General features: G+C 44.1%; 1 protein-coding gene across 4 annotated transcripts in view; it reads left to right on the top strand.

Annotated features, from left to right (window-relative positions):
* Nucleotides 1-20,082, top strand: part of LOC101471429 (partitioning defective 3 homolog B) — a 231,506-nt gene that overhangs the window by 107,723 nt on the left and 103,701 nt on the right. For 2 of the 4 annotated variants that reach the window (XM_014409192.4, XM_076875377.1), the window contains 4 exons: nt 1,483-1,612; nt 9,089-9,194; nt 9,530-9,660; nt 13,405-13,449. In XM_014409192.4, the coding sequence (XP_014264678.2) occupies nt 1,483-1,612; nt 9,089-9,194; nt 9,530-9,660; nt 13,405-13,449 (412 nt within the window). The remainder of the gene's footprint in view (nt 1-1,482; nt 1,613-9,088; nt 9,195-9,529; nt 9,661-13,404; nt 13,450-20,082) is intronic. The other 2 variants (XM_014409193.4, XM_076875376.1) reach the window with 2 other exon arrangements.

Genomic DNA, 20,082 nt, shown 5'->3' with positions numbered 1-20,082 from the left:
CTTCTGCCTGCATCGCTATGCTTCTGCAGGTTCAGCGGGAACGTTGTTCTCGACCATCGGTCCTTCTGATGTCCCAAAAAAACAAGAAGCAGGTTTTAAACATCCACCCCGTTGATTCTTGCTGTTGGTGCTCATCATGCAGAATAACAGCAACGCCAAAAACCTGCGACTCAATGCAGTGAATGTCACCTGATTTTCAGTCCTTTGATTTTCCCGTTTGGCTCAAATGCTGTTTGTAGAGCAGCGCTCCTCCCATCCTTGGAAAGTCTTTCTTAGAAAAAACAACCACGAGCACAGAAAATGAGGCCGTGGTGTAAGTGCCGTGTGACTGTGAGCCGTGTTTTTCTACTTTAGCAGAGTGAACAAAGTCGGTTTCTAATGGTTTCATATTCAGAGAGGTGGACGACGTCTTGTTACTGATGATTATTGGAGTTAATGATGAAAATAAACAGAGAACGCAGACATAGGGTGATGCATGTTTGTGTATCTCCAGCATTCAGGAGAAATCTGATTGCACTGTAATACTAACTAATGGGAAGCATGCTGGGGGGAGCCAGGAAGGGGGCCTGCTGGATGCATAGGCTGGATTGGAGTTGGAAGGAGGCTGGGCCGGGTGTGGGGTCAAGAGTAGGACAACAAGGAGGATTTATTGCACACAGGGCGTTGTTATGTCTCCTTTGTTGTTTGAGAGCGGGGATTATCCAACGCAGAGGGGGCAAATACAGCAAAGAAACAGAGTACACTGAATCTCAAAGCAGCAGCAGCATACATATGCATGCATGTTAATGAATCCAGAGAGTTTTCTGCACCCAAACACAAATGACAAATAAATGCAAATTCAATTCCTAAAGAAATAATACATGCACAACGAGACACATCGACAGTATAATCAATGCTTTGTTTGATAGCGCAGGGCCCTCAGAGGGCCGTTCTCTGAGGGGAGAGGTGTGACAGTGTCATCCCACCATCATGCGCCGCTGGAGACCCGACCGCCCCGCAGTCCTTCCTGTTACACTTCGCTGTCCCCTTCAAGTCTGCTGCATAGTTGGTGCATTGTAATGTTCTGCACACACATCCACACGGACCCTCGCGCTCACCATGTGATGATGAAATTTACGTCACCGGGACTCGAGCGGACTCGCGGCGGCAGAGCGTATAATCGAGGTTTCAGTGCCACACACTGAAAGAGGAAGCAGTGCTGAAGGTGCTTCTAACCCTGTGGGGGCATGGGAAATGCAGTCCCCTCCGTCACCTTGACCCTGTACTGTCTCTCGAGTGTCTCCCTCGGATTCGCTTCACTCGGCGTCTTATTGTGTTTGAAAACCTCTCACACGCTACTGCTCGTCTCTCCGTTTAAATGCAGTCCACATGCAAAACAAGTAGAATCCAGCACGTCGCCCAGACTTCATCCAACAAAGTATGATTCACATCTCCTTTTTGTTTTATTTTGAAAGTGTTGAGCGGTCTTTGTTCCCGTTTCAGGATCAACACGGTGGATCCCCCAGTCGCTCATTTGACAGCTCCTCTGGCCTCTCTGCACCGATGAGCCCGATGAACGGTCGCCTGACCGTTCACCTCCCTCTGGTGACCAACTCCATTTATGCATCTAACGGTGAGTTTAGCATGTTATATAACTGCCCTTCAATCATGTGGCGCTGACCTTGTTGCTGCTGCGAGCACCAAACGTGGTAGCATCGACAACAATGCAGACGATTCATCTGTGGATCTGAGTGCTGCCACCCACTTCTGAAAGCTGTTTGTTTGTCCTTGTCTGTTGTCCTAAAGTTTGATATGAGAGCGGTTGTTTTGTGAGGCTTTGGGCCGCTGGGTCGTTTAAATGCAGAGACCTCAACAGGAAAAAATCAGAACTCTGCCATGTTGTTGTGGTGAGTTGGACCCAAAAGTAGACTTCTGAAGCAAACTGGATAAACAAAAGAGGAACCTTCATTCTGGAGGAAGGCCTGACAAACTGAACGGGATCACAAACACACAATCTGACAGCGAACAAAGGGAGACCGCGACTGTGTATACACGGGAGGGCGACTGTGGAAACACCTGAAACTAATCAAACAGGAAACAACACAGAGGAAGTGATGCTATATACAACACACGAGACAGGAGACTATCAAAATAAAACAGGAAATAAGTAAAAGATGAAAACACCTTTCACAGACATAGATTTCCAAATGAAAACTTCACTCACTGATCACTGAGCATCAGTCCAGCTCTTTGTCTCCTCAGCCCAGGTGAGACGCTCCTGATGCTGTCTCAGGTTCAGGAGCTCCTAGCTTCTTCTCCAAAGACGTCTCCACATGGTGACACCGGCCTCAGCTTCAGTTCCATTTTATTAAAATAAACTGAAATCACAACATGCCTCGTTCAGCCATTCACATAGACACTTTGTATCTAACATGCACGTTCTGAAGAACGCATCAAAGGGCCTTAAGCCAAGTCCTCACCTACAGGAAGGGATTTCAAACTAAAGGTCTATTTGGTGACCTCAGGAGTGTAACATTACAGGAACATGCTTGTTCATGTCCCCTCAGGGATAGCTCAGTAGGTAGAGTGGTGGCCCCATGATCGGAAGGTCGGAGGTTCGACTCCACTGAACGGCTACCCTGAGGTACCCCTGAGCAAGGTACCGTCCCTACACACTGCTCCCCGGGCGCTGCACTGGTGGCTGCCCGCTGCTTCACTGGGTGAATGGGTTAAATGCAGAGGAACTATTTCCCTATGGGGACTAACACGCACACTTTACTTACTTACTTACCTCTGAGTGAATGATACGCGCACGCATGTTTCACGTGTTCCAGACTTTATTCTTTTCTTTACTTTCGGTTTTCTTTTTACTGTAAAAGCTGCATCAAAGGTGGGCGTGTCATCTGCACCGAGTCCAGTAAAGAAGCGAATCTGCTTATTAATCACAAGAAATAAACAACGTCTCTGAGAGAAAACAAACATAAACAAAAACCATGATCTCGCCATCTCCAGTTGACTTAATTAGAGGGTATTCTGCTCCTGTTTTTCTCTTTTCTTCTTCCTCTCTCTCTGCTTCTTTTCACTCGCGTGTCCCTCGGGGTTGTTTTGTTTCTTACTGGAAGGTTCTGCCTGTGAGTGCGCGTTACAGAGCGCCTTCTATTATCGCCATTGTCCAGGTATTACAGATGTTATGGAGACAAAATCTGATGTACACTCGTGATGTAAATCAGAGTTTAAGCTGAAGACATATTTGATGGTATATTTGTCCTAATATAGAGAGTTCAAGGCGGCTGTGTGCACATTTGCATCGTCCTCAGTGTCTGAATGATATCTGTGTGTGTGTGTGTGTGTGTGTGTGTGTGTGTGTGTGTGTGTATTGGTTCAGGGATTTTTTTGGCCAGTATTAAACAGTGCTGTGTTTCTGTGTGTTTACACTGAGGCTGGCAAACAGCTCTGACCTTGAACACACTCTGCTGTTCAAATTCACCTCAGCTATCGTGTCATTTACATACACACATTAGTAGGGCTGAACGATTATGGAAAATAATCTAATTGCGATTTTTTTGCCCCAATATTGCGATTGCGATGCGATATGCGATTATTTTTTAAGGTCTTTGTCTTCTGTATTATTAAACAAAGACAAGCAATACATCATATAGTATGGCCAATACTATATTACATTAATTTTAAACTGTTCTTTCCTGGAAGACAGACCTCTGTTATGATGACATGAGGTGATGCATGAATTGATGACTGACATTTTTATTTAACTTCTTCAATCACAACAGTATATTTGAACATACACAATAGTTTATTTTTAGCTTACAAACATCTGAGCATAAAGTGCTGACGAGGAACCCTGGTGTAAACATTAAAATGAAAGTCAGTACAATGTGCAGATTGCAGAAATATACATAAACAAAATCAGTGGCTTTACCACACTCAGTTTTTCGACATCTGTGAACTACTAGACAGTCATTCAATTAAAAAATAATATTAAATAAATAAAACTAATAAATAAAAAATACACACATCTTACTGATCTCTGCAGTCAGTAACATTACACATAAAGTGCAAACATAATAGCAATTGTATAAACACACACACAAACACGCCTTTAAAGTTTAAAGGCGTGAAATTGGACGGTCTAGCCTTCTGATTAGCGTCACCGCTGTCTCGGTGGAGTTTAATAAACTCGGCCGTCTGCTTCTTGCTATCTAAAATATAACCAGACACTGGTGTAAATTCTCGACTGTCTCATACTTCTGTTTAATAAGTTTTCTGTTTGACGTTTAGTCAGCTGTGTGAAAACCAAGGAGGAACCCACCCGGGGGATTAATAAAGTTTTATTTTATCTAATCTAATAACTTTAATCTCAGCCAAACCGATTTACTCACGAACAAACAAAACACTGAAAAAAGCCCAACAATAACATTTTTAGGTTGTCTAAGTGACTTATATATTACGTTTAACCCGAGCAGCAAAACTCCGCGGTGATCTGAAAATGATGTGCCGGGAGTTGTGCCGTTCTCGGCCGCATCAGTAACCCTCGAGCTCCCGGCTAGCTGTCGAGCTGGTGGGTAGCAGACGCCTCTGAAAACGTCGAAGCACTTTTGCAAATATGGGATATCTTGATAAACCGAGCAGATATTTGATGTTTACACAGCTACTTTCTCGCCTGAAAATATGTTAAAAGTTTATTTTGTGACCCAGAAAGATTAGTATGAGTAATTTTAAAACTTAGTAGCGGCCGCCATTGCTGGAAACTGGAGTTTGGCTGGGCCGCGCTATGAATTCTGGGATATGGTAGTAATTTGGACAGCCTTATAATCGCAGTATAATCGCAGCCTTTGCGGTTAGAAAATTGCACTTGATCATGTCGCGATATTATCGCAAATGCGATATATCGTTCAGCCCTACACATTAGTGTGTGTTGGCATACAGTAGCACATTCTCAGGCTGTGCGAGTTGTGTTGTGTGCTTTCACTGGTGTGGTGTGTGTGTGTGTGTGCGCGCTGGCCTGTGTTTTCACTGTTCTAATGAACTGTTTCACACACTGAATCCACAGTTTTTCTGGCACGCAGTCCAAATTAAAACACTGCACTGTTCTGTGTTTCAGAATAAATTCAGTGTGGTGATTCCTTACATACGCATCCATGCACGTCTCTTTCTCTTATCCATCATCTTCTTCTTTCAGTCTTCATTCACTCTTTGTTCTCTCTCTTATCTACTTAAGCTTAAATTCAGTACAGTTTCACATTATGCAGTCTTTCCAAATTTCCTCATGTTTATGTATTTAAATTGTTTTTGTGATGGACCACAAATGAAAGTGATGGTTTAAGAGCACCGTTTACAGATGAAGATCACTGCAGAAAGTAAAATGTTTTCTGGGCCTGAAGAAACTTAACACAGAAAAATAACCTTAATGATGTCATGCAAGACTTGAGTCAAGCTCTAATGTGGGATCCATCCCAGGAGCGTCCCAGGTAGATGTAGCCACTGTGAGGTCAACATTATTCCACTGCATGTCTTTATCCCGTCTTCCTTCTCTCTCCAGCCGGTCGCAGCAGATGGCCCCGCCCCTCTCTGAGCCTGGTTCTGCTGGAGGTTTCTTCCTGTTAAAGGGAGTTTTTCCTTCCCACTGTCGCCAAAGTGCTTGCTCATAGGGGGTCATGTTAATGTTAGCAAACTGACACACAGATCTGCTGGTAACAGAAAGAAACAAACTTCTTTGATGGTCTGCATCATCACATCTGTCAGATAATCTATTAACATGCCCCAAACACAGTGCACAGCTGCAGCCGGGCAGACGAGGATCTGATATAATTACTGTTGTCCGTCAAAGCAACCGCGTCCCTGACTGCAGTAACCAGGTGGATGAATAACAAATCCAACCAAGAGTTTTATGAAGGGGGAATCCAGCTGAAGAGACTAAAGACTTTATTTTGCACCATGTTGTGTCTGTAAATGTGCTTTTTATGGCTGTGAAGTTTCTTTTACCTGTGAGTTAAACCGCCCTCGTGTGGCACCGCGAGGAGCTGCAGTCATAGTTTTGTTGTTTGTTTTTTCAATTCAATTCAATTTTATTTATATAGCGCCAAATCACAACAAAAGTCGCCTCAAGGCGCTTCATAGATACAGAGAAAAACCCAACAATCATATGACCCCCTATGAGCAAGCACTTTGGCGACAGTGGGAAGGAAAAACTCCCTTTTAACAGGAAGAAACCTCCGGCAGAACCAGGCTCAGGGAGGGGCGGGGCCATCTGCTGCGACCGGCTGGGGAGAGAGGCGGAAGACAGGATAAAAGACACAGGATGGCACATTTTGAAAAATATCATTGAACATCAAAGTTGAAAACTATTGTTACAGGTCCCTGTTTATAAGATTTGGTTTAAAAAGAAGTAACAGAAACACCACGGTCTGTAAAACCTGGCAGCATTCATGAGTTCTGTCGTCGAACGAGGCGATGTACGATTTTCAAATTGATACCATAAATGTTTCTCACCTCAGATGAGGTTGAATCTTAAGGTCAGAGGTCAAGTTTTCTGTGAGTCTTTTGAATGTGATATCAAGCATGTCTCATAGGATTCTACATGGGATGTTGATACTATATAATATTTAATACTATGTTTCTCACCACCATTGTTTGTACTGATGGCATTCAATTAGATGAAACTTTATTAATCCCTTGGGTCGGTTCCTCCAGGAAATTCAGTTTCATAATTCAGGCATATCGGCATGCAGGGAATGATATATGGATAATGACACGTCATCTCATTATGAGTTTGTTATGTCACAAAGTTCCTGAATATGTTTTTTATTGGAAAACAAAATTGTTGTGATCAGAAACATTTTCACATGGATTTATATCTAAACCTTTAAACATGCTACACACGCATCATACCCACATAAGTAAAACATAAAACAACGTAACTGTAGAAAACATTTCACGTATATTGATACAACAGAGAAAACAACACTTTAACCTTTTTCTTTCTGCACTACAAACATGTTAAAGTGCGTTTAAAAAAGAAAACAGAATGAATATTTACTGAACATAAAGTTACTCCCTTCAAAGTAAGAGTGTGAGCTGCCTTGTTTCTTATAGTTTAAGTTATAAGTAAATGCACATTACAGCAGTAATCAGCAGCAGCTTCTCTCTTTATCCGGCTCAGGTTGGACGTTTGTAGGAGCCAGACCTGCCTTTCTTTGTGGTTTTGGGTCATTGTCCAGCTGAAAAAACAAACTGATACTTTCCACGCTCATGCAGACCCACTCAGTGCAACCTGACTCATGCTCTCAGATCATTAAGAAGACCAGGAGTCCCAGCAGTTCTCTTAAACAATTCCAGCTGAATGAACTGCATTAAACTGCACAGCTAAACGCTGAATGCACCACCAGTGCACCCAAACTTCAGACTGGTTCTGTATTTGTAAAACGAATGCGCCGGTTCCCCACGGCTGCTAAGAGAGAGATGGGTGGGGATGATTGGACCAACAAGCCGTAGACAAATACAGATGACAGGAAGGAAACGTGGAGTGTGGACGAAGAGGATTCATCTGATACTGAGCTATCATCCACACAACAAATGCCTTTTTCACTTCAAATAGAGGGAGTCAGTGAGAAGTGTGTGTGTGTGTGTGTGTGTGTGTGTGTGTGTGTGTGTGTGTGTGTGTGTGTGTGTGTGTGTGTGTGTGTGTGTGTGTGTGTGTGTGACAGTTCAGCTGATTAAGGTGCTGGCAGGGAGGAGGAGAAGAAAAGGCTGAAAACTGAGTGGGAGATAAAATGATTTATGGGAGATCTGAGAGGAGAGATAAATGACAGCCAAAATATCAGATTGCAAGAAAGGCAGCAGAAAAAAAATAAAGCAGGTGATTAGTGTAGAAAGCGAGCGGGAGGGAGGGAGCTGAGAGGCTGCGATGCGTTCGGAGGCCGCCGCTTTCCTCTCCAGTTGCAAACGTCTCTGCTTTCAGTCGCACGTGTGCAGAGCGTATAAAGGACGCTCGGCGAGGACGGTGCTGTGTGGCAGCTATGCATTCTGAGAAGTGATGACTGTATGTAAATTACACTCGAGCGGATCGTGTGTCTGTGCATCAAGTTGTCATAAGCTCGTTTATCAGGCGGACGCAGCCATATCACTTCTGCACATCTGCACCAACTTTTGCTGTGGTTTATCTCTCTCTTTACTTTTTGCTCATCCAGCTGCTTATCTTTCCCTCCGCTTCCCTCTCCTCTCACTCGCTTTAGTTTTTATCCTTAAGACTTTCTGTCTGTGAAGCTTTTCGTGAGAATCGCTTTAACCCACTTTCTAATGTTCTCTCCTCACTAAAGGCGGGTTTTCTAAATATTTAGAGGAGACAACAATAGATCAGAGTAACACGTGTTTATTTGACGTGTTCCTCCACCCATTTTTTTGATTATTAAATAGTCCCCGCTAATGGCTTCAGATGTGATTGTGAAACTGCAGCTACATGCAGCTGCAAGCTGAGGTGGAAATCAGTGTCGGGACTTCCTCAAAACACTCTCGCAGCATAATTCACTTCCTTCTGCTTCCTCCTCGTGTGCCATGTTTGAAAGCTCCATTTGTTATACTGTCGTCCTTACAGCAGACTCACAGTGCAGGCAGCTGCTTGGATGTTTTCTGCTACATTGCTGTGCACCAATAATCATCTCTGTCTCATTAACAGACAGCAGAGCAGAAATTCAAAGTGTTGAATGTAAAAACTACACAAGCACCTCCCTGAAAATCTAAATAGCTTTTGTGATTGGCCTGTTTTTAAATGATTAGTAAGATAATGAATTATTATTATTACTCCAATATGAGGAGTAATAGTCATATCTGACAAATATATTTTGCCTGTAAACAAATACCCAAATAAGCGTAACAAAGAGAGAGAACCCAGGAAGGGGCATTGTATACGTTCCCATCCCGGCTGGCACTGCGTGAAACGCCGAGCCGTGACCACAGCAACACGGACGAGTCGGCTGTACGAACATTCGTTTATTTATTTATGGCCTGGTTCTAGAAAAGATGCTTGGTCTGTTTTCTCAGGCTGTCGCGTCACCACTGAGGTTTTTATTTTAAATCAGATTGATTTCTTTTCTAGTAACCAACGGGAGTTACTCTCACATGGATGAGGAAGAGGACGGGCTGCTGTATGGACACGACGCTGATTTCAGCAGCTCCAATCAAAACTCTTATCTCCAGGAAAGGTGAGTATTTGTCTTCTTCAGAGGTTTTTACAGACTTACTCTTTATCTGCATGTTGGTGTCACCATCACAAAAACATTCGCTGAACTGTTGCTCACATTATTATCTTTTAGCCGTTCCTAAAAAAGAACATTATTGAGCATCAGTGTTTCCTCCTTAATGTAAGCTCATTGCTCCTAACGCCGCTGCAGTTATAATAATCGACGTGCGAATGTTGTCTGCACGAGGGTCAAACAACATAAAACGATTCCCTCCTGTGTTATTAGAACAACACAGGATGCAACTTCCACACAAATAAAATCAGGGCTCTGTTTGCCTTGTGTTTCATTTGTTTAAGGGAAAAGCCTCACGTCTCCAGCCCGGCTCAGCCCCAGTCTCCCACCCAGAACCAGAACCAGTGGCAGATCCAGCACGTCAAAGCCTCGAAGAGCATGGACCTGGGTACGACTCAGAACCAGCATCACACTGGTGGGGACATGATCTTTCCTCGTTGTGCGCTCTGCATGGTGGCTGCGTGCATCCTCACATACATTTAAATATTCCTGCTGCATGACTGCTGCACCACCGGCATGCTCTCCACAGCCACATGCAGACTGACACCTGTCCCACTGCATGCAGGTGGGACCTCTGCAGAGTCACTGGCTGCAGCTTTGTGTTTGTCTTGTGTGCTTAATTACATCCTGTACTAAACAGAATCAGGTTCATGTTAAAGAATAAGCCGTATATGCTTTTACATTTCGGGGCCTTGGACTGAGAATAGTGTGATTTGGCTTCTAGGAGTGTGAAGCTGCAGCATCTTTGTGGTTGACCTGTGAACATCTGAGACTTCCAAACTTAAGAAAGCGAGAAACAAAGTGCTAACGCGATGCAGGCTTTAGCTGCAGCTTCATTATGGTTTTTTATTCATGCAAACAGTGTGAGGAAGGTGATGCTGTGAGCTCACATCTCGGTCACCTGTTGCTCTCTGATTCGAGGGTGTGGAGACATTTCAGCGACTGTTTAAAGTCAGCTGTAGAGATGCCGCGTCCGTGTGCGTGCTTACGCCTGTGCTTGTGCATACATCAGTGTAATGTGACAGCGGATGCAGCAGCACAACAAAGCATATTGTTTCAAATGTCATTTCCCTCAGTCCTCCTCCTTCAGATGAGTGTGTGTGTGTGTGTGTGTGTGTGTGTGTGTGTGTGTGTGTGTGTGTGTGTGTGTGTGAATGAGACAAAGCAGAAGACTACTTGAGCTGCTCAGACGTCTGTTTCTACACGAGTAACAGACTGATGGTATGCACTACATGCCTGTACATCGCCTCCTTTGTGTTTTTGCAGCCTCGATCTTCATTAAATGCACGACAAATAAATAAGGATTTATTAACCGATTGCTTGAATGGCATGTTTTCATTGCCAAACCATCAGGCAGCCACAATAACAACATCATATTAAGAAACGCCTCCGTTTTTTCCTGTACTGACAGCAAAAGAGCAAAATTCAGCTTCGCACAGAAGTGCTGCAGAGGGGAGGACCTTACATGTTTGGGATAAATGTTATCCCTGTTGGCTGGCCTGAAGCTCTGCTTGATCCCTCTCTGTTATGTTGCTATTCCCAGCATGCCCTGGGTCTCTGTAAAGTCCAGAAGAACATATTGCTCACACGTCACAAACAAGGCGAGAGCGCTGAAGCCGAGAAGATTGACATGGAAGAAAAATGGGCTAATTTTGGTGACACGTTATAATCTGGCTGTGACTCAGGGTGTAATGGAATTCATTAGGTATTATATTTACCTACAAATACTTAAAGATATTAGAATTAAGAAGTAAAGTATAAGTACTCAGTTTCCCTCTGGGACTAATAAAGTCTCTCTGATTCTGACGTAAGTTGATGTAACTTCCAGGTATTTTACAGGAAGTTTGTCCTGGCTCCGTCGTTATAAGGTCAGGGAGGCATGGCACTTATTTTTGGTAGAGGAGCAGACACCATATCACACTTACTTTGCTAAAATAAAAGGTCAGTTCAATAATAAAACATCCATCATGCATATCAATGCTGTGAATATTAAATAAAGATGTAAAAATTCAAGGTTAATCCATCTATAATATGACCCCCTCCCTGCAAACGTCACCCTATTTACAGATTCAGATGGAAGATTTTGTTTTGTTTTTATGCAAAAATACCAAGAAATGTGCTGAAATTTACTTACAGTGTGATTATTTCTTTGTTTCCTGTCAAATCCTGAATTTTCACCCTGTTGTAAGAGTTCGTAGGTAAATATAATGACATTATAATCTCATGTAATAGAGGGGAATTACTGCCTTAGTCGTGTCGGCCTCATCTTTTGGTGATGGTTTCTGTGATAGCGCTTCGGGTGAGCTTCAGTGGTTTTGTAAAAGTTTATAAGCTGCAGCAGAAAAGCCGCATTTGTTATCGCACCAAACACAAACGGAGTCATAACCGCAGCCCAATATTAACCACAACCGCCTCGCCAGTTTACTCAGCTCTGCTAATTTGAGCGTCAATTAGCAAATATGTCTCTGTCAGCACACGTGCCTTTGCATCGCCGTATGCAAATCAGGTTTCTCTCATTAGTACTGTAAGTAAAGTCTCAGGATCATATCGAGTCACGAGACGCGCGTGAGGACGGATTCCTGTTACGGAGCTCAAAAGGAGACGAATCGCGTGCACGGACACGCGCAAACGTCACCATGGCGATGAAAGATTTTTCACTTTATATGCAATCATAGCTGGACGTGAAAAAAGTTTCTAGCTGAATTCTTTTTTAACTTTATTTATTAGAGGCGCTTTCAGCTTGGCACTATTTAATTAAAGTGATATTTCAAAATCAGGCAGTTTTGGATGTTTTATGGCTGCTGCAGCAGCAAAGAGCACAGCAGCGCCTCGGCTAGATTTAAGTGTTCATTTGCAGGTGATTGTTAGGAAAGCTGAATGTATGTGAGTGCAGCAGGGCAGCTTAAGACTGAAGCAGGAAGTGTTTGCTGACGAAGCCTCTGAATGCTGCTCACTGAAGACTACGTGGTTAGAGACGCTCAGGGGTCAGCGAATAATCCCGTCATTACACTTTTGCTCTTTTCACAACCTGTAAATGTAGTTTCATGTAAATAGTTCATGCAGTTGTGTTAATAAGTGCCACGAATGTGCTTTAGTGAGAGCTCATTATCTTCTTTCATATAACGACCACGTTCCCGTTAGGATCCCACTTCATGCTTCTGTGTGTTTATATAAAAAAAGAGCAGGACGCAGTTTTCATCTATTAATTGGTGGGTCATTTTTATTTAATTTGTCCTGATTTCATTTTTCAGTCCAATTAAAAACTGAAGAATTATTTAAGATCAGTTGCAAATGATGAACGCCTCTCTCGCTCACCGCCGTCCCTGTCGCTCCATCTCTGACACCTTTCCTTCTCTTTGCAGTAAACTTTGTTGGCTTTCGCTCGCATCCTTTTCCCTGTGAATTCAACCAAAACTTCATTTCTTCAGCTTCGAAGGCTGAATTTGAGTTTTATAATCATTATAAAGTAGGCGACCGGCCTCCTGTGTGTGTGGTAACACAACACCGTGTGCATCACATGCGTGATCCCCCCGCTGCCGGGGAATGCGGTGCAGATCGTGTCAGAGGCAGGCAGTTTGGCGGCACGCTTCAGGCTTGGTTTTCATTAGAAAACTATTTGCTCAGAGAAGCCGTGTCACTGTGTTTGATGCAGCTCTGCTCATCAGCTTCTTGGCTTCAGAATAGAGGGAGAAAAAGCAAGAGGGGGACCGAGACGGAGGCAGAAAGCGTAGGACGAATTAACAGCGAGAATGTTGATCAAAGGAGGGAAAGAAAGAGGAGCGACGGGCTGGATGGACGGGTGTAACTGAAGAGAAAAGAAAACAGTGAAGTCGAGACACGAGCGGCAAAAGGGCAGAAGGTGAAGGGACACATGGGGGTCAGAGGGAAGAAGACAGAAAGGGAGGGGAGATGACAAATGAAGTGAGAGCAAGGGAGGAAGGGAAATGACTTAGCAGTAGCAGCGAAGCCGACCCGACATCACAGGAAGCAGAGCGGCTGCCCCGCCGTCGTGTAAAATGAGACAGAAAACACAATATTGGTTTAAAGAGCGACGGTGAGAGCAAAGAGCGGCAACGTCAGAAAGTAGAAGTACAATAAAAACAAGCATTTTGGCGAGACAGGCGTGTTTGTATGTTAACATCAGTTTCTTGTGTTTCAGTGGCAGATGAGAACAATGTTGGATCCCTGGCTGGAAGCAATGCAGGTGAGCCAAACTCCCAAACACTCCTGTGTGATCCGTGTCGCACACACATGCAACACATTTCAGAAACAGTAAATTAGCCACAATAAATGAGAAACTGCGGTGTACACAGCAAACATATACATGCTGGACACTTTGAAGGTTTTTCTGGAGACAAATGGAAACAAAATTTGATAAAAAACCAAGAAAGAAGAGCAAGGCCTCACCTCACAGACGAGACCGATATAAGGGAGGAAGCAGTCATGTAATAGGAAAGCTGAAGTGCGGGCGGGCAGAGATGTACGATGCTTCAAAAGCTTTCACCACAGCAGCCGACGAGCGTGTTTTTAAAAGTTTTCATCGGAAACTTTTCTCTTTCTCTTGCCTTGAAGTCTCCAGCATTACGTTTGCGGCCTCTTCAGCATTAAGAGCACTCGTCGTTGCACTCTGAGTCTGCCTTTATCCTCCTCACTCAGTCCAGCACTTCTCCCACTTCATACGTGCTGGTACAGACTTTTATTTGTTAGCTCCATAACAATAAGCATGAGAGACAAGTTATGGAAACAGAGATTTAACAGTAATTTTATTAGATTTGGACCATAATGAGATAAAGATGCCGTGTCTGTTCCTCTTTCCATCATTCCGGTAAAATGATGAGGAAAACACACTTTTCCCTTCGGTTTCTCGTCTTTGGTTTGGAGCTGAGCGAGTGCCGGATCCAGAAAATGTGAGTAAGCAGACGAGGAAAGCGGGCGTGATGAGGACTGAACGTAAAAATGCAAAGGTGTGGACAAAAGTCCCAAACAAAGCTCTGTCAGCTTAAATCAACAGTGTTGATGATTGTGGACTGTTACCAGGGGGGAAGACTCGAGTGTTAATAATAGTGTTTATATTCTGGTACTCGCTGACTACGACTGACAGATTGTAATTCAGGATTAAACTGTGGCCAGATTTACTTGTTTGTGCTCGGTCAGTCTGTATTTTCTTCGCTCTGCTGCACTGCCGGCTGCTGCCAGTTTTGAAGGTCCTGCAGGATAATAATAATAACAATAGTGATGATAATGCGTGCTCTGTCCGGTAACTCAGGGATGTTTTCTTTACTGGACTCCTGGATATCTGACATGTCGTATACCTCACCTCATGGTTTCAGGCCTGTTGAATGTCCAGTAAAGACACTTTATCTGGTTGGTTTCCAGATTATTTTCCCAAGGCCCGTTACACATTCCCCGTACCTGTTTCCTGTCAGCGTGTTTATAAGGCTGCACAGCCCAGAGAGCTGTTAAAGAGAGTGTGTGCCTGGCAAGCGCGACAGCCCACTTTCCTCTTCTTTAATCCAGTTTATAACTGAAATGCTTCCAGCAGCTCCACGATAGGCTGTCAGGACAGCTGCACGGACTTCGGAGGAGGGAGAGCGTGGAGTGGTATGGGGTGGGGTCCTGGGAAATGAGCAGTTTAAAGACAATGACTTCTGGGAATGTTGTTTACACTTCCAGCGATGGTCTTTCCCTCCACAAAGCCAAAGAAATCTCCGGACAACGACATCACACGTTCACCCACACACACGCGTGACAGCTGTCGCCGTCATGGTGACAGTATTGTAATGGAAAGTCCCCATCATCCTGTGGAAAATGTGAACTTCATGTTATATTATAGTTCTGCTGAATTTGAGAGGCAAAGCGATGGAAATAGGCGACCGCGTTACAGACCGTGCGTGTGCATGTATGGAAACTTTCCCTTTAAAAGTGAGTGAGTGCACGTCTTTGTGGCTAAATGAAAATCCCACGTGTGGAGGCTGCAGATGAGCGAACGGTCTTCAGGAAAATTTTCAGAAATTCTTGCGATAAATAAACACAGAAAAGCCCCGCTTTCACATTCTGACAAATCGTGTCGGGGTTTGTGGTCAGACGTGTTTGACGTCTTTGTGGCGGCATTGAGAAATAGGAGCTCCGTCATTCTGGTAATGAATCAAACGAGCTGTGGAAGAGGAAACGCCGACAGAAGAGATGCTCCCAAGTAAACTCCACGAAGATTACTCGAGTCATTATTGGCTGCACTTGCATAATCAGAGCACATTAGCTCGTATGGTTCAGTAGTGCAGACTCATCCTTTAACCGCTGTGAGAAGGACGACGGAGTCAAACACACAAACTGCTGACAGGACGTAAGCGGCTGCAGCTGTGCTCCTTTCGCTGTGCCGAGCCTCGGGTGATGAAGGCGGCCTCGAGCTGTGTTTGTGAGCCTGCGTGCAACAGTGCACGAGAGCTGTTTCCATGTGAAAGTCAATTGTGGGGAATAAACAAGCTCCAGAATCGAGAACATTTCCATCCACGCGCACAAACGCCCTCAGTTGTTTCTCGAATATGCGCGAGTCCTTAATACAGATGCTTCCTTAAGAAGTGGGAAAGAAAAGGTCTCGTGTGTTTATACTCACTCGTGTGAGGGTTTTTTCCGCCTGCAGCAAACATGTCTTAAACTGCCAAATTTCTTGTATGCCTTTGTTGCAGTTTTATGTCTTTGTATTGCCGAGTTTTGCTTCCTCCACCCACCAGCAGCCCTCGCTCACTCACTTTCTTGCCAACGCCATTCAGGCTTAGAGGCTGGTAAACAGGCAGAGGAGCTTAGGACGGACAGCATCTCTCTGAAAGTGTGTGTGTGTCGGGGGCCAGAGTGATGCTGAGGGACCCCGGTGCAGTCCATTGTCTGAATCGCTCCCCGGTGAAACTTTGACTTTGACAGCAGTCGCACGCTGACAACACTTTGCCAATTTGCGTCTTCAGAGAGCCGCATCTCTCTGGATCCCCTTCTGTCTCCTTTGTCTCTTCCTTCCTTTGTTTCCAGTCTCTCTGGCTCTCCCAGACTTTGCTTTGGATTTAACCTGAAAGCCACCTTGTTAGGCTGATGTGGATTGATGGATTAATTTGTCGCAGGGAGAGCAGCTCAATTTGTGTCTCGTGTCAGCGTGGCTGCGTGCACGCGTGCAGATCGCGCTTGATGCCGCCTCGCATTAGCTCCTACCGGCTGTTATTAGAAGCAGTGACTGCTTTTCCATCATTCTGTGTTTTAACTCTCTTTGTGTGCACTCTTGGCTCTGCGCCCGTATACCTAATGACCTTTGACCCCTCTCCGTCTCCCCCAGTAAGCCAATAAAGGTAAGCAGTAATCGGGAGATGGTCAGAGCTGTCGCTTCTCGCTGGTTTGGCCATTCGTCCTTTCCAGGCTTTACAGGATGATAGCTGACGTATGCTGCGCTGATGTTGTATGATGCATGAGACGCTGCACGTCGAGGTGGAGGCCAATGTTTAAGATTTCCATCTTTTAGCAAACCGAAGCGAGAATCTATGAGCCTCCACAGCTCGTGCATTAATGAGTGAAAAATAGATTCTCTTCTCCAAACAGCTCGTGCACATGGATCTCAGATGAAGGAGTCATTATCCTGCAGAAACGACACATTAGCTCTTGTTGGCAGCGAAGCCGGCGACCATCTGGTTTTTGGGGCGGCGCTCGTGGAAGTCCTCCGTGCTGCATATTTGCATTATCGTTTCTTTCGGTCAATTATTACAGCGTCGCCTTTCAGTCCAGCTGCATCTGCGTTAAGCTCTGTGGGAATCTGAAATAAATACTGAGACGTGAGATTGACGATGATGTCACGTGTTTGTACGGCTTATGATGCCCGTTCAATTATTACGGGCCCTGCGGGATCGGAAAACCTCATTTCGTCGGCCGGGATCTGTGAACTGCTCTGCACACATGTAATAAACAGGAAACGGTTGCTTACACAAACCAGACTGTTTCACACACACTCTTAGAGATGCTTCGTGTAGCCTGCACACCTCACCCTTTAGATCATTTTATTTTGAGGAGGAATTTTTAATTAAGCGTGTGTGTCTTCTCTAACGCGCATGCCGGGGCCGGGTGGTATTTGTGCTGTGATGTAATGCTTTTCTCCCCCCGATGGGACAGTGGGAGAAGCTGGATATTGTCTTTTTCCATGGAAAAGTGGAGCACGGAAATGGAGCTGCATTTCCTTATTGGAGCGTCCAAAGAGTGCTTGGGTTCATCAGAAGTTGGGGCTGTTGTTGGGTCTGCTGGCTTTGTTGCCGCTGCCTGCTGCTAAGCTGCTCCTTAGTGTAATTTTGACTTTGAAAGTAGCCCACTGCCTTCCTGCCAACAAAATAGCCTTGGGATAGCTTGGCATTCTCTGTCTTTGTGCTCTGTTTTTAATTTTTTATTTATATATTTTTTGTTTTTCCTCTCTCTCTCCCGTTGTCACTTCCATCCTTCCTTTTTCATTCCCAGGCCTGCTGTCTTTGTTTCTTTCTTCTTTTCTCCTCTGTTTTTCTCTGCCAACCCCCACCTTCCTCCTCCTCCTCTGCCTCCAACCATTTTGATATTCTTGTCTTACTTGTGATCCCCCCCCACACACCCCCCTCGCTCTCTCTCACTCTCTAAAAGCAGCTTAATTCTATCATCTTACAGTTGGACAGCAGTAATTACATTTATGACACAAATCCTGCTACTCAAAGCAAAAAATGTTTGTGAGAGCTTGTGTGTGTGTTAGCTATATATCCTTATAAGTGATTGTGTGTGTGTGTGTGTGTGTGTGTGTGTGTGTGTGTGTTCCCTGATTACCCAGCCAAACACCACAAAGCTATTTATAAAACTTCAGCTCATCCAACTACCGAGTGTTTGCAAACAGTTTTTGGACTCGGAGGTCAGCCTGTGTTTTATTAGCTTCCTTGTTCCTGTTTTGCTTTTTGAATTCTAGCAAATAACACATGCTTTATCATATATATGCAGTTAAGTCCATACGTATTAGGACAGCAGCAGCATTTTTGTAGTCTTGTCTCTGTCCAGTCATTTCAGGATGTTTTCTCGTTGTTTCATTGTTTAAACACAGACGTGATCTGGAGCTGATCTGGTTGCTGGAACTTTCAGGATGAGGTCCAAAGAGGTGTTGATGCAAATGAACGAGGCCACCATCAACCTGAAAAAACACAATAAAAAAGTGGAAAAGTCAACAATCTGCTACATTCTTAAACATCACCATCAAGTTTAATTGATCTAAATTTAATTCAGTTTTATTTACACGGCGCCAAATCACAACAACAGTCGCCTCAAGGTGCTTTATATTGGAAGGTAGACCCTACAATTATACATACAGAGAAAAACCCAACAATCATACGACCCCCTACGAGCAAGCACTTTGGCGACAGTGGGAAGGAAGCCTAATCTTAAAAGTAGAGATAGTGTCTGTCTCCTGAATCCAAACTGGAAGCTGGTTCCACAGAAGAGGGGCCTGAAAACTGAAGGCTCTGCCTCCCATTCTACTTTTAAATACTCTAGGAACAACAAGTAGGCCTGCAGAGCGAGAGCGAAGTGCTCTAATAGGGTGATATGGTACTACAAGGTCATTAAGATAAGATGGGGCCTGATTATTTAAGACCTTGTATGTGAGGAGCAGGATTTTGGATTCTGGATTTAACAGGAAGCCAAAACAGGAGAAATCTGCTCTCTCTTTCTAGTCCCTGTCAGGACTCTTGCTGCAGCATTTTGGCTCAGCTGAAGGCTTTTCAGGGAGTTTTTAGGACTTCCTGATAATAATGAATTACAGTCGTCCAGCCTGGAAGTAATAAAAGCATGAACTAGTTTTTCAGCGTCACTCTGAGACAGGATATTTCTAACTTTAGAGATGACTATAACATCTAGTTCTTTTACTGCATCTACTTAAAGTTATCAGGTGAAAGTGGTGCATGGGGGGTTTCTTCTATCACGCAGCAGCTCAACAACTGAAAACTTGTATTTAAAATGATTTTGTTTGTTTGTTTTTCTTTGTTTAAAGGCAGAGTACACGTAGCTTCAGCCCGTTAGCCGCAGCACACGGTCCTGTTGAGCTTCTGGAAGTCATAAACTATGTAATCATACTGTCAAAACAAATACAGATGCTTCTGTCGCAGCGTTACAGTTACACAGCTAACACCCTGTCATACTCCACGGCATATATGAAAATGCAAATCAAGAACAATGAGTCACCCGATGTAAATAAGATTTGGGAGTTCAGCAGGGACTAATGAGCTGAGACGGTAAATCATGTGCTAAATGCTAACAGCACATAAAACTTTTCATAGTTTCGGTGTCGTAACAAAAGGTTGTTGGACCACAGCTGGAAGGGAACTGGTCTGTCTGCAGAGTAGACACTGACTGGGTTATATTTGCTTTTCTTAAACTGGTTCTAGTGGTTTTTTGTAGGTTTGGCTTTGATGTTCGCAAGGAAAAGGATGTTTTGCTGATGGCTCACGTAAATCTAGTGTTTCTCATTAAAAAAGTAAACCTGAAAGAATTTAATTTGAGTTTCAGTCTCAGTTTTATGACTTTTGTTGGAACATTATTGTTTAATTGTTTCATCGGTTCAGCTGTTCGGCTGTCGCTCCTGGGTTGATCCAGTCTGGAGTAATCACCTGGCGCTGTGGTGATTCAGTGTGCCTCTGAATGTCATGTGGGCAGTGTTTATGGATGTGAGTCTGACATGTTGTGGCCTTTGCCCGTCTCCTCTCTGAGCGGACCACTTACATTATGCATGTGCACACGTTCATTGTGAGTTATTACTCGTTGTGTGTTTGTGTGCGTTTGGTTAATGGTTGTTTAAATAGATGTGGAAGTC

This window comes from Maylandia zebra, linkage group LG16 (assembly GCF_041146795.1).
Source record: "Maylandia zebra isolate NMK-2024a linkage group LG16, Mzebra_GT3a, whole genome shotgun sequence".
Taxonomy (NCBI): domain Eukaryota; kingdom Metazoa; phylum Chordata; class Actinopteri; order Cichliformes; family Cichlidae; genus Maylandia; species Maylandia zebra.
Note: the sequence above shows the minus strand (reverse complement) of the source record. Positions and strands in the feature narration are given on the sequence as shown.